General features: G+C 50.0%; 1 protein-coding gene across 1 annotated transcript in view; it reads left to right on the forward strand.

Moving 5' to 3' along the window:
* Window positions 1–489: 489 nt before the first annotated feature.
* Window positions 490–12,907, forward strand: part of CACNA1B (calcium voltage-gated channel subunit alpha1 B) — a 298,701-nt gene continuing 286,283 nt past the window's right edge. The window contains exons 1-3 of the mRNA XM_066201321.1: window positions 490–856; window positions 4,364–4,469; window positions 11,100–11,239. Coding sequence (XP_066057418.1) covers window positions 597–856; window positions 4,364–4,469; window positions 11,100–11,239 — 506 coding nt within the window. The 5' untranslated portion in view covers window positions 490–596. The remainder of the gene's footprint in view (window positions 857–4,363; window positions 4,470–11,099; window positions 11,240–12,907) is intronic.

Consider the following 12,907-nt stretch of genomic DNA (forward strand, 5'->3'; position numbering starts at 1 on the left):
CGCGGCTCCGCCGTATTTACCGGGGTGGGCGGCGGCGGCCGGGCCGGGCCGGCTCCATCCTCCCTCCTCCCTCCCCGCCCGCCCCCCGGTGCCGGTGACTGGAGCGGGCGGAGCCGCGGCGGCCGATTGGCTCCGGGCATCACATGCGGCGGGGCCGGGCCGTGCCGGAGCCGTGCCGGGCTGGGCTGGGCACGGCGGAGCGCTCCCGCGGCGGGCACGGCAGCAGCGCAGCCCCTTCCCAGCCCAGCGCCCCGTCGCCGAAGGGACCGCGGCCACCGCGGCCACCCCCCGCCGCCCCGGCCATGAGGTCGGGCCGGAGAGACGCCACCTGTGCGGGGAGGTGAGCGGAGCCCCGGCGCCTTCCTCCTACCCCCGGGCAGCCACAGCGGCGGGGAAGCGCAGGGGGTGGAGGAAGGAAAAAGGGATATTTTTTTTTGTTTTGTTTTATTATATATCGATATAATTTTTTTGCCGCGATCGATCCCGATCCCGCAACTGAAGCCCCCGGAGGGAGAAGTGCTGCGCGCTGTGATGCGTCTTCCTCTCGCCTCGGCTGCCAGTTTGGATTGTAGCGCCCGGCTCCGTGCACTGCGAGGATGGCTCGGTTTGGGGATGATCTGCCAACCCGCTATGGAGGTGGAGGGCCGGCCGGGGCTGGAAGAGGGAGCAGCCGGCAAGGTGGCCCCCAAGCCGGCCAAAGGATGTATAAACAGTCGATGGCTCAGAGAGCCAGGACTATGGCTCTCTACAACCCCATCCCTGTCAAACAGAACTGCTTCACAGTCAACAGATCCCTCTTCATCTTCAGTGAAGATAATGTTATACGGAAATACGCCAAGCGAATAACAGAGTGGCCATATCCTTTCAGGGAGGCTGTGTGGGCACGGGGGGAAGGTGGGGAGGGGGAGAGGGAGAATGAGGGGCAGAGACCCCTCCAGGCAGCGCAGGGCGAGTGTCTGGTGCTGATGCAGACGGTGTGATGGGTGTGTGTGTGTGCCCGACATGATGCACGGCCGTGGCAGTGGGAATGTGGGAATCAGGGAATCGCTTCTGTGGGAGCATCGAGGGTGCTTTTGGTGTGCTCGATGCCAGGGGCGTGTGTAAGCCATGTCAGGGTGTCTTTAGGGGTGAGATGTACAGGTGCATGGATTGACATTTCCTACAATTTAAGTCGGGTTCTGTGAGATTCGTGCCCACGAATCCTGATTTTTATTTCCATCTTGGAGCCTTTCAACTCTTCTCTTCTGTCTTCCTGTGAATAGAAGAAATGTGGGATAAAAATGGTGACACCTTAGTATTGAAGCTGCATTGATAGTAGGGGACATAGACAGCCCAGGTAAATCCCAGGAATGCAACCATTGCAGCTCGGTTTTAGCACATCCCCTCCGGAATCCATTCGAATCAACATGAATCATGGCACTTCGATTAGGTGCATAGCCTAAGCTTAGGCTGCACGGAAAAAAAAAAATTAAAATTAGCAAAGCCTTGTGGCAGAAGTAGGCAGTAAGTGGGGAGAGGGATCATCTGCTGTATTGTGAAAGGGGCAGATGCTTTCTGTCTGAGACCCAGCTCCCAGGCCAAGTGAGCTGCAGTGAGAAGGGGGCTTTGCTGGGAATGATGGTTGTGAGCCGTGAGCAGAGGGAGCAGGCTGAGGCTCCCAGGGAGCAGATTCTGTGTGTCTGTGTGTGTACAGGAGTGCTTTACACTGGGGGTCTCGGGGGAGCCGGTTGTTTTCTTTTCATTTCATATCACACCCCTATTAATCCTCAGCTAACAGCAGCTCCTCCCAGCCTCCTAGCAACACTTTCAGTTGCCACAGAGGCCAGCTCCTGCTTAGACTTCCCCAGTTTTCACTTCCTGAGGGGCTAACAGGAAAAATACACCCGTGGAGTCAATGCACTTCCCTTCTCCCTGAACACTCACGAACACGTACTGATCTTTCTGTCCATATTATACAGTCCCTGCGATTGCTGCATTTCCTCATCCATTTCTCCTTACCTGCATTTAAGTCCGGATAAACAAGCCCCAAACCCCCGGTGACAGGCAAAGCATCGCCTTGACTGAGGGGATAGACTCCGTCTTTCCCTCTCCTGCCTTCTGAGCGGTTCGGCTGCATCTTTCCGGGGGCTGTGGGGAGGGGACCCCGGCGCTGCGGAGCCGGCGGGACCGGCGGAGCCACCGGCCCTTCCCCGCGCCGGAGCGGCGGGGCCGGCGGGCGGGCGGGGCCGGGCTGTCCGCGGTGCTGGGCTGAGCTGGCCACGGGGCTGAAACCAGGGTGATCATAGTGCTGAAACCAGGCTGACCGTGGTGCTGAAACCAGGCTGGCCACGGTGCTGAAACCAGGGTGATCATAGTGCTGAAACCAGGCTGACCGTGGTGCTGAAACCAGGCTGGCCACGGTGCTGAAACCAGGGTGATCATAGTGCTGAAACCAGGCTGACCGTGGTGCTGAAACCAGGGTGATTGTGGTGCTGAAACCAGGCTGGCCACGGTGCTGAAACCAGGGTGATCATAGTGCTGAAACCAGGCTGACCGTGGTGCTGAAACCAGGGTGATCGTGGTGCTGAAACCAGGCTGGCCACGGTGCTGAAACCAGGCTGACCGTGGTGCTGAAACCAGGGTGATCGTGGTGCTGAAACCAGGGTGATCGTGGTGCTGAAACCAGGCTGGCCACGGTGCTGAAACCAGGGTGATCACAGTGCTGAAACCAGGCTGACCGTGGTGCTGAAACCAGGCTGACCGTGGTGCTGAAACCAGGGTGATCGTGGTGCTGAGCCGAGCTGACCGTGGTGCTGAGCTGAGCTGACCACGGCTGAGCCGAGCTGACCGTGGTGCTGAGCCGAGCTGACCCTGGTTCTGTATCCGGGCTGACCATAGTGCTTGAGCTGAGCTGATGGTGGTGCTGAGCTGAGCTTATCACGGTGTTGAGCTGAGCTGAGCAAGGTTTTGAAGCCAGGCTGACCATAGTGCTGAACTGGGCTGACCACGGCGCTGAAGCCGGGTTTGACCGTGGTGCTAAGCTGAGCTGACCATGGTGGCGAGCTATGCTGACCGTGGTTCTGAAGCCAGGCTGGCCACAATGCTGAGCTGAGCTGAGCACGGTTCTGAGATGAGCTTAGCACGGTGTTGAGCTGAGCTGACCGCGGTTCTGAAGCCAGGCTGACCACAGTGGCGAGCTGAGCTGACCACGGTGTTGAGCCGAGCTCATTGTGGTGCCAAGCTGGGCTGATGGTGGTGCTGAGCCAAACTGACCACGGTGCTGAGCCGAGCTCCCCGCGATGCTGAACCAATCTCTCCACGGTGCCAAACTGAGCTCTTCCCGGAGCTGAGCCGAGCCCTCCAGGGTGTTGTGTCTGCGTGCGGCTCGGCGCTGTCCCTGGTGCTCAGCTGAGCTCTCCGTGATGCTCACAGGAGCTCCCCGTGGTGTTGAGCTGAGCTCTCCATGGTGCTGGGTCCATCCATGGTGCTGGGTCCATCTCCTCGTGGTGCTGGGTCCATCTCCCCATGGTGCTGGGTCCATCTCCCCGTGGTGCTGGGTCCATGTCCTTGCGGTGCTGAGCCCATCTCCCCGCAGTGCTGAGCCCATCTCTTTATGGTGCTGAGCCCAACTCTCCACAGTGCTGAGCCCATCTCCCCGTGGTGCTGAGCCCATCTCCCCGTGGTGCTGAGCCCATCTCCCCGCGGTGCTGAGCCCATCTCCCCTCGGTGCTGAGCTGAGCCATCAGCTGCCCTCAGCCCCCGCTGCTGCCCATGGCACGGCTCTGCCTTGGGAGAGCTGGGGCTCGGCACAGCTCAGGGTGGGAGATAGTGACAAAAAGCAAGGGGGGGACCTGGTGCTGGATTTGGATTCTTTTCCCTTCCCACTTCCCTGGGCATGGCAATCGAGCAGTAATTCATGTTTTAGACCTGTGTGGATACTCTACATTGAACTTTTCGTGCCTATCACTTCTTGGTGCCATGTGCTGAATCATTTAAATGATTCTGAAGAAGAATTCAGCAGATGGTGTTTAGCTGTATAATCTATTTGGAGGCAACTTAGTTTATCAATCTCACTGAAAATCAATCAGTATTAATAGTTTTTTATTTCCTTTGGACATTTTGCTTTCTTGCTCTCAAATTCCTTGAGCAGCTCAGATTGTGTGTGTGTCTCTAACTCTCTCAAAGAGAGGAGCCAATTGCCTACTTTTCTTCCAAACACATCCCAGAAAGAACCAAGGAAGTCAAGGAGACCAAATGTCTTAAAAAAAAAAAAAAAAAGAGAAATCTTAGAATGCTCAATTAATGCAACTTTGTGGGAAGAAACAGGATTTGGACGGGGTTCTCCTTGTTTTGTCCAGTGTCTTCTTTAACTTCTGGTCCTCACTCCATTTGAATACATGATTTTAGCTACAATCATAGCCAATTGTATTGTGCTGGCTCTGGAACAACATTTGCCGGATGGAGACAAGACACCGATGTCAGAGAGATTGGTGAGTTGCATTCATTCATTTTCATTGGTTTTGTTCCTGGACTAATACAGAAAGCAGTCGGCCACTGGGTTGGGAGTGTTTGGATCTATTTTAAAGATCTATATGTAAACAGACAGGCATTGACCTGACAATCAGAAAAAACCCGTCACAGCAAGGATGAATGTCCCCTCCCGATCCCATCTGCACAAGAATGCTTCATCACTCCAGCCCTGCCCAGCTGCAGGAGAGAGCTGGACCTTTTTATGATCAGAAGAGCTTCAAACCCAGGTTGTCTCCAAACCAGGACAGGAAGGGGCTGATGAATGCTTAGAATTATCTTTGGAATCAAATGAACTTCTGTGTAATTTTCATTTTCCCAGGGAGTGGTAGAACAGAGTAACCTTTTAGGATTTGTGTGTCTCTTCCTGCCACAGCACAGATCCTTCAAAGCAAACTTTGGGTTCAGACGATTACACTACCTTTCCAAAAAAAAAAAAAAAAGAAAAAAAAAAAAAAAAAAAAAAAAAAAGAGCAACCAGCTTACAGAGAAAAATAATTTACCCGCAGGCTTTATGGTAATGAGCCCAATTACCTTATTTCAAAAGAAAATAGAAGAATAGCTTCAAAATAATTCTCCCATTTATCATCACTGTAGGAAAACTGTGTAATTCTTGGTTGGATTGATTTTTCTCCTACTTTTAATGATCTGGAATGTCTTGCATGCCTAAATGCATTAAGCCTGGTGCATGTTCAAAGGATGGATAAATATGGATCCATATGTGTTTCCCATGTAGATGCTTTATTATGCAAACAAAGATAACATTAGGCTTGCTGCCAGAAACGAGAGCCTCTGAATAGTGGTTGCTGCAGTTCCCATGGATGGCCCATACCAGTGGGCAACTCTCAGAATCTCGTTCTCCGCAAGCAGTAGAAAGTGTGTTAGTGAGAAATCGGGAGAATCAGGGTCAGAATTTGATGCTGGTTTGGAAATGGATCCACTCCTGCTGGCTGCCCTCCTTCATTTTCTCTCTGTTGGAATTATTTTTAATTAAGAAGATATGAGGATAACACGAATCAATGACTGTATGTAGATCTTTCTGCCGTTAAACCTGTCTTTGTGTGCTTTGGGGTTGGTTGGCAAGGCCAGCCCGGGGCTGTGTGCAAAGCACAGGTTTAGGGCCAGGACAGAGCTGGGAAAGTGCCTTCCATGGTTATAAACATACGGATTAGTGAGGGGGAAAAGCAGTTTTGGGGATGTTCTGGCTCGGCAATCCTTTGGTTCATGTTGGTTTTATGTTTCCCTTTATCCCTTGATTTATAAGACCATCCTAGAGGCATTTTATTGTCCTTTCTGCCAGTGTATTAATTCCATTTTACAGCACACACACCTTCAGATCCTGCCTAAATCATTCCAAAGAGACTTACTGGCATTATCACTGGACAGTGCGAGAGAGCTGAGCGAGTCAAATGCACAATCTCTGCCCTGTTGGCTCTGCCTCGGAGTGGAAGGAAGAATTAACCCCTGATTTTTGTCTCAAGCACTGTTATGTTTAATCCAGATATCTTGAAGTGATTTTAACTACAGCACATTCATAACGCTCAAGTATAAAACAATTTTTCGTAAAGTAACACTGAGAATCTTTACAAGGCATGAAACACTTTTTATTTTCAACATAAGCTGGAAAGAATAAGCATTGTGAGTAAGACAAACTGTCTTCTAGTATTCAAAGTGAAACCTCTTCAGAATTCTCCTGTTACTTCTATAAACTGGAAGTTGTTTCATTGGAAATGTTACAAACCCATGTTAAACCGCAGCGGGGAAATGTTCCCATACATTTCCCATATATTTGCAGGCTTTTTCAGCCAAATTCTAAGTCCACGCAGAACAGCAGGTGCTTTATTGCTGTCTTTACCACAAATGGAATTGGTCTTTTTTGGGTAATGGTTAATGGGTATGGCTTTTTTTTCTCTTTTTTCTTTTAATTTAGATTCATTAAAATCTCCAAATTGGAGATCATCAGTGAAGAGTTAATCAGACATTAAGGATATGAGGTGCACATCACAAGCCTTTTGTAACTGGGAGATGTCAGTGGAATTGTTGATGGAAATCTGAAGTTGCCCAGATAATTTGTTCCACAGATACAAAGAAAAAAAAAATTAAGATAGTTGGTTAAAGCTGAGAAAAAAAGGAAGGAGCCCATGCAAACCTTTTAATTATTTTTGTCTTTTAATCAAAATTTTCCTTTATTTATCTCTCCAAGACCCAGGACATGATCCTGCAGTGCAGTCTCAATGGGCTGTTTTCTGTGCTCCTGTTACTGTCCGACAGGGTTAACTGAGCACGTCTCAGTACATGCAATATTCCAAGATTTTGAGTGTCCGAGTTAGGAGAATTCTCTCTCTGCCCATTTTCTGGATGAACAGAAAAGCATTCCTTGGCTCTGGGCTGGAAATTCTGGTCAAGATCAGGGCTCTGAGCATGCACCAGTCCGGTGATCAGAGCATTTAGTGGTGATCTGCAGGACTGCCTCAGGTCCTCGATCATCAAACAGAGGAATAAACTCATCCTCCCGCCGGCAGCAGACTGACCACCCCAAGGCTCTTTCCTGCTCTGAGCTGGAAGTCTCAGGTGCTCTGGATGCTGGGAATGTTTCCCTCACATCAGGAATTGCCCAGTGGAACAGGTTTGCCCCCGTCCATCCCCACCCAGCTCTGTAGCCAGTGGGCTGTGGAGTCAGCCTCCCTCCATCCCAATGAATATTGCACTGTTTGTACACACTGGAGTGATGCCATCTGCAGAGATGCTGAGGGTGCTGTTCTGAGCAGCCCAGGGACTGCTGGTGAGAGCTCCAAATGTGGGAATGGGAGCTTCCCCTCCCAGCCCCAAATGGCCTTGTGGGCTGTCACACCGAGACCTCCTTCTCTCCCTGTCTCCTTCCTGATTGCTCCGTTTTCCATGAGGAGAAAACTTCTCCCAGAAGGACAGTGGTGATCTCAGAACTTGCAGGACAGGAAATCTCTTTTCTGCCCTGCTCTGGGGCAGCTTCTGTGGGAAGGCACCAGAGGGGCTGCTTGGGGTGCTCACTGCAGGCTTGGGGTGTTTGGCTCCCCCGGGTGTTCTGGACGTGAGGACAGAATACAAGTTTTCCCAGATTTTCAGTGTGACAGCTCTGGCAATTTACTAATGGATTAAATGCTCTTTCCCATCCACAGGCACTTGGAGCAGTAATATGTGAGCTGCTCATATTAACCTTTGCATGAACAAAGCCTTTCACACCCAAACCTCTCCAGGCTGTCACATCTGAAGGCCAAGGAAAGACACTAGGACGTGAAGTAGGAATGGTAATGACTTTCCAGACTCAGAAGTTGTTTCTGATCAGAAACATATTGATTAAATGTGTGTTTGGCCCAGCCTCAAGCTCTGCTGTGTCCACAGCAAACAACTTGCTGGCACAGCTCTGGCTGCTGCTCAGATTCTCTGCCCTCCTTCCAAGTACGCACATGGATCCTCATGATCACCTGCTCTGCCCCTCTGGAACCCGAGCAGGGGCACAGCCTTTGGTCTGAAGGGGCTTCAGGATGTCCTAGCAGGGACTCTGAGCTGAGGCAGGGCCATTTCAGCACTGCCTCACCCATGTCATTCCCTCCTTCCATCACAGTCAGGCAAATCCTTTGTTTTTCAGCTGCAGGACCTCTCCCCAGTGGGGCATAAATTTTTTTTTCATCTTGCTGTTCCTGCCCTGATTCTTGGGCTGAATCAGTGTAAATTTAGGCAGGCTTTAGAAAAGAGCCTCTTTCTTTCGCCTCTTATTTCCCCAGCTACTCCCTGCCAACCCTACAGATGAGAGTTTTTCTTTGTAATGAATACCCAAATCCATCCGTGAGCCTGCCTGCTTCCCTAGAAGCTGACAAAAACTCCTTTGACCCACTTCCTAAGAGCTCTGTGTAGCCCTAGCTTTGGGAAGAGCGCATCCCATCAAACCCTGGAGTACCTGGAGCCTGGCTCTTTAAAGCTGGGAGCTGTAATCATCAGGCACCTGACCTAGATTGAGCAGAGACTGGAGTAGATACCAGGCTTCAAGGAAGTGAGGGAGTAATGTGGAGGAGTGGATGTGGGTAAAGGTAGCTTTTTTGGTGTGTGTTAGAAGAGCTATTTTTAGAGGCATGCGAGTAGTTGTGGGCTGGGAATTTGGGATGGGCTGGGAGGCCTTTGTGTGCAGACGTTATCTGGCGCTGTTGAACCAGGAGCTGTTGGGGGGGGGGTTTGAAGAACAGGTGGATTGGGTTGTCAGAGGGCTCCTGTGTCCATGAGGGAAGGCAGAGGAGTTGTAAGGAGCTTCTCCTGGAATCACACAGGATGATTTCTGTCCCCTTCTCCCGTATTCCCTCTTTTCTGTGCTGGGTTGGAGCCCTGGGATGCCTCCAGCTCTTGCCGTGGAGCAGCCGCTGGAAGAAGATGTGTGTTGTAGGATTTCTGTTGAAGGTCATAAAAGGACTGATGGTCTTTGTTCCCGATTCTCTGTGGGTAAACAGCTCTGGGATTGGCAGCTGGAGGTCGGGCAGTGGTGGCTCCTGTGTCCTCTGAGCAGCATCAGTGAGGGACAGGGGGCTCGGAGGTGCTGCTGCTTGTGCAAACCCCTCTTTGGCTGGAAGGGAGGCCGGTTTTGGGGGTGGGTTTTCATTTTCTCCTCTCCATTTCAGCCAGAGCCCAGTGTGAGTTTAACAGGCTCCTGCTCTGTTTTGCTCCCTGTGAGTGTCCCTGTGGGTGACTGTCACCTCAGCACAGGGCCAAGGGAGGTGGAGCTGCTGGGGCTGTGAGGTGGGAAAGGCGGAGGGGAATAGAGGTGACATGGGGTGAAAGATGAAATATGTGGAAGAGCTGTTCCCACTGAGGTGTGTAGGGATATGGGGAACAAACCCCAAATTCAGCTGCAGATGGAGAAGCCTCTCCAGGGGTTGTATTTTCCAGCAGCTTGGAGGAATCCTGTGCGATTGGAGCTCTCTGGTGGACCTGCTGAGCTGGGTCATGTCCAGCCAAGCCCCCTGGGGTGGGCTAGGCTGGAAGGGACCTGTGGGGTCATCTGGGGCCACCTCCCTGCTCCAGCAGGGCCATCCCAGAGCACAGGATTGATGGTTCTGGAATATTCCCAGTGAGGGAGACTCCACAGCCTGCCTGGGCTCTGCTCAGGGCTGGGCACTGCTGAGGAATTGCTGGGCTCAGCCCCTGCCCGTGGCTCTGGTGCCATTGCTGGGCTTGGAGCAGAGCCTGGGCCTGCTCTGCCCTCCCTGCACACAGGGACAGACATGGGGACAGACAGGGACAGGCAGGGACACCCAGGGCTGAGGGCCCCTCTAATCAACTCTCAAACAGTTGGGCTGAGCAGACCCAACTTTTAGGGGTGAAAACCTTAATTTCTGCTGTCCCAAAGTGTGGGTCTGAGCAGCAGTTGCTGCGCTCGTGTCAAATCTGCTTCCTCCTTGGTTCTGGGGCCACAACCTCGACGTTCCTGCTCTTTTTCCATCACAGAACAATCAATCCCCCACTGTCATTGGGAGAATTGCAAAGTGTAGACAACTATGGCTCAAACGGCAGCTCAGCTCTTTGGGTCTGGTGGCCCGAAATGCCCAAGCCACTGGAAAAGAGATTTCCAATCTGTCAGTGTGGAAGTTTGCTTCCTTTTTTTGGGTAGGGCTGCTTTACTTCCATTGAATTCAACTGAGAACCAGGACCTAAGGCACATTTGGAAATTGGTTACTGGTGCCAAAGCTGATGAAGAAGTTCTTGAAATTGATGCCCATTGCTTTTACCTCCTGTTTTGTTCCTTTTTCTTGCCCAAATCTTCCTTCCAAATGTGAATGCTTCCATTTGGCACTGAATTTGTGTTGAAACTCCTGTCAATAAAGTCTAATCCTGAGAGATCTGGTGCAGAGGTGGAATAAAAGGTTTACTAAAACTGTAGAGACTGAGCTTGATTTTTCTGTAGTGAGCAAGGACACGAATCTGCGATCCCAGGGGATGTGTTAGTCTGCACCATGGACCCAAGACACAAATCTTGCTGCTCCTGCTGTTCATGAGAGGAGTTGGGGATTTCTCCCTGAACCAAATCCCCAGTGAAAGGAAAACAAATGAGGCTGCAGCTGTGAAAATTGATAAAAGGAGGAGAAGGAGTGAAGAAAGAACTGATGGAATAAATGATAAATAAATAATTTCCTGTCAGTGCTGTCAGGCTTGCTGTGCTGGCTGTTGCGTCCCAAGACACCCTCTTGGTTCAGGTTCCTGGATGAATTGTGGAGCATCTTCCATGCCAATGACTCCAGAAACCTGTCATCTCTAATTTAAATATACCCTTAGAGCAAAATTTCCCCATCAAAATTCTCTCCAGAACATTCCATAGAGGTGGAAAGTGTGGCGTGAAACCATCAGGATGAAGGCCAACAGAATTGCCAATTTGTAAAGAAAATTCATTTCAGAGAAATAATAACGAAATTCCTCTCTGAGCTTTGTTCCAGTAAACCTAAACCTTCAAATTTCAGCTCTGTTCAAAGAGTGGCAAAGGTGTGAAGCTGGTGCCTGTAGCTGTTTAGAGGGCTGGTTATCAGAGCAGGAACACGGATATCGCCTTGACTCCTTTGATTTCCCTTCTTTTCCAGGACGACACTGAGCCGTACTTTATTGGAATATTTTGTTTTGAAGCTGGTATCAAAATCATCGCTCTGGGCTTTGTTTTTCACAAAGGCTCTTACCTGCGGAACGGCTGGAACGTGATGGATTTTGTCGTGGTCCTCACAGGGTAAGTGGCCTCCTCTCCCCCTGAGCTCAAAGGGGACTCTCACCCTGATCTGTGGTGTTTGTTTACTCTGGGTTGGTCCGGGGTTGACTGGAGTGGAATAGCACTAAAAACCTGCATTTCTGGCTGTAGTAAGTCCAAAGAATGGCTCTTGTGCTGACTGCATCACTTGCCAAGTGTTTGAACCAACTCAAAAGTGGTTTTGAGGATATTTCTTTGTAGGTATTCCAGTGTGTATCTGATCCAGACACTTCCTGACATTTCTGTGACTTTGCAGGTTCTAATTGCCACTGGTACTTGAACCTGATTTAAATCAATTTATTTTCTGACGTTACAGGATGACTTTAGAAGTCAACATGGAGTGCGCTAACAAATTAAATACATCCTGTTTCTAAGCTGTTACACCTCTGAAATCAGCCAAGTTTCTGCAGGAATGAATTTATTCCCCTATAAAATAATTTTTCTCAAAAGATTTTGAAGGTGCTTGAAAAGAATTCAAAATGTCTTATTAAGGATGGAGGTGAAAAGGTTACGTGTGCATTTTGTACCCTGGTTTGAGATGATATCACTGATCTCTCTCCTGAAAGTGCTGACAATATTTTACATTATGCATTGCAGCAGTTTCTGTCTATTTATATAAATAGAGGGTGATGCTGGTGGATAATGAAAACATAAACATGAACACTTCTAGTCTACAAATTGGGCTTTAAAGCTTCAGAGGAAACGATCCAAAGGTCTGCGTGAGGTCCTGAGCTTGCAGCCTTCATCTTGGAAGGATTTCAGTTCATTTCTCCCCAGAAACTGCAGCCTGGCTCCTGCTGTCGATATGCTTCCCATATCCATCCCTTCCCACACCTTCCCAGCCCGTGTGTGTGGGGAACGTGGATACTCCCTGCTCCTGGTGGTGGTGTGGAGTAGGGAAATGCTTGCATACATATACAAATGTATTCATTAGCTACATGATCACTGTAATTCCATTTGCATTCAGGGCACCCTGTGATACAGCACTTGAGAGGCCAAAGGGAATTCTTGATGTATTAAGGGGAAGAGAATAAATATGCAGGGCTTGATTCTCCTGCTGCTGGGGCTGGGTATTTAATCAATAGGAACTTCAGTGGAGGCACTAGGAGAATCAGATTTCCATACTTAGAAGCAGGGGGTACCAGGATGAAAAGAGAATTAGCACAGATGCTACAATTATTCTCACTGACGCTCTGTTCTGATTCCTAGTTAGCTCCACACCTTTGTTTGTGTTAAAAAAAAAAAAATAGAAAATCAAGGCCCTGATTCTGGGAAGGACTTGGGCATTGGTTGAATTTATCCTACAGCAAAGCATTCCAGTATAGGCTGGAATTCAGCTGACTCCAGTGGTTCTCTTCAAGCTCAGGCTCTAAAGAAAAGCTTTTCTGAATCCCAGCCATATTGCTTAGGCATGGTTCAAACTTCTTCTATCTTTTTTTTTTTTCTTCATAAACACAACACTCCAGAGTTTGTTGGTTTCATTTTACAACCGAGACATTCTGAGTTTTGTTGCAGGGGCTGGAAGGGCCGTGGGATCCCCCCGGAATGCGCGGTGCCCCCGGCCTCTCCCCGGTGCTGGGCTCCTTGTGGGAGCTCCTTGCAGCACTGTTTGATCCTGGAAAATAATTGTGGAATATCAGCTTGATGAGA

The sequence above is a fragment of the Chamaea fasciata genome, unplaced genomic scaffold (genome assembly GCF_029207755.1).
Source record: "Chamaea fasciata isolate MVZ Bird 193981 ecotype frontalis unplaced genomic scaffold, bChaFas1.0.hap1 SCAF_20, whole genome shotgun sequence".
Classification (NCBI taxonomy): Eukaryota; Metazoa; Chordata; class Aves; order Passeriformes; family Sylviidae; genus Chamaea; species Chamaea fasciata.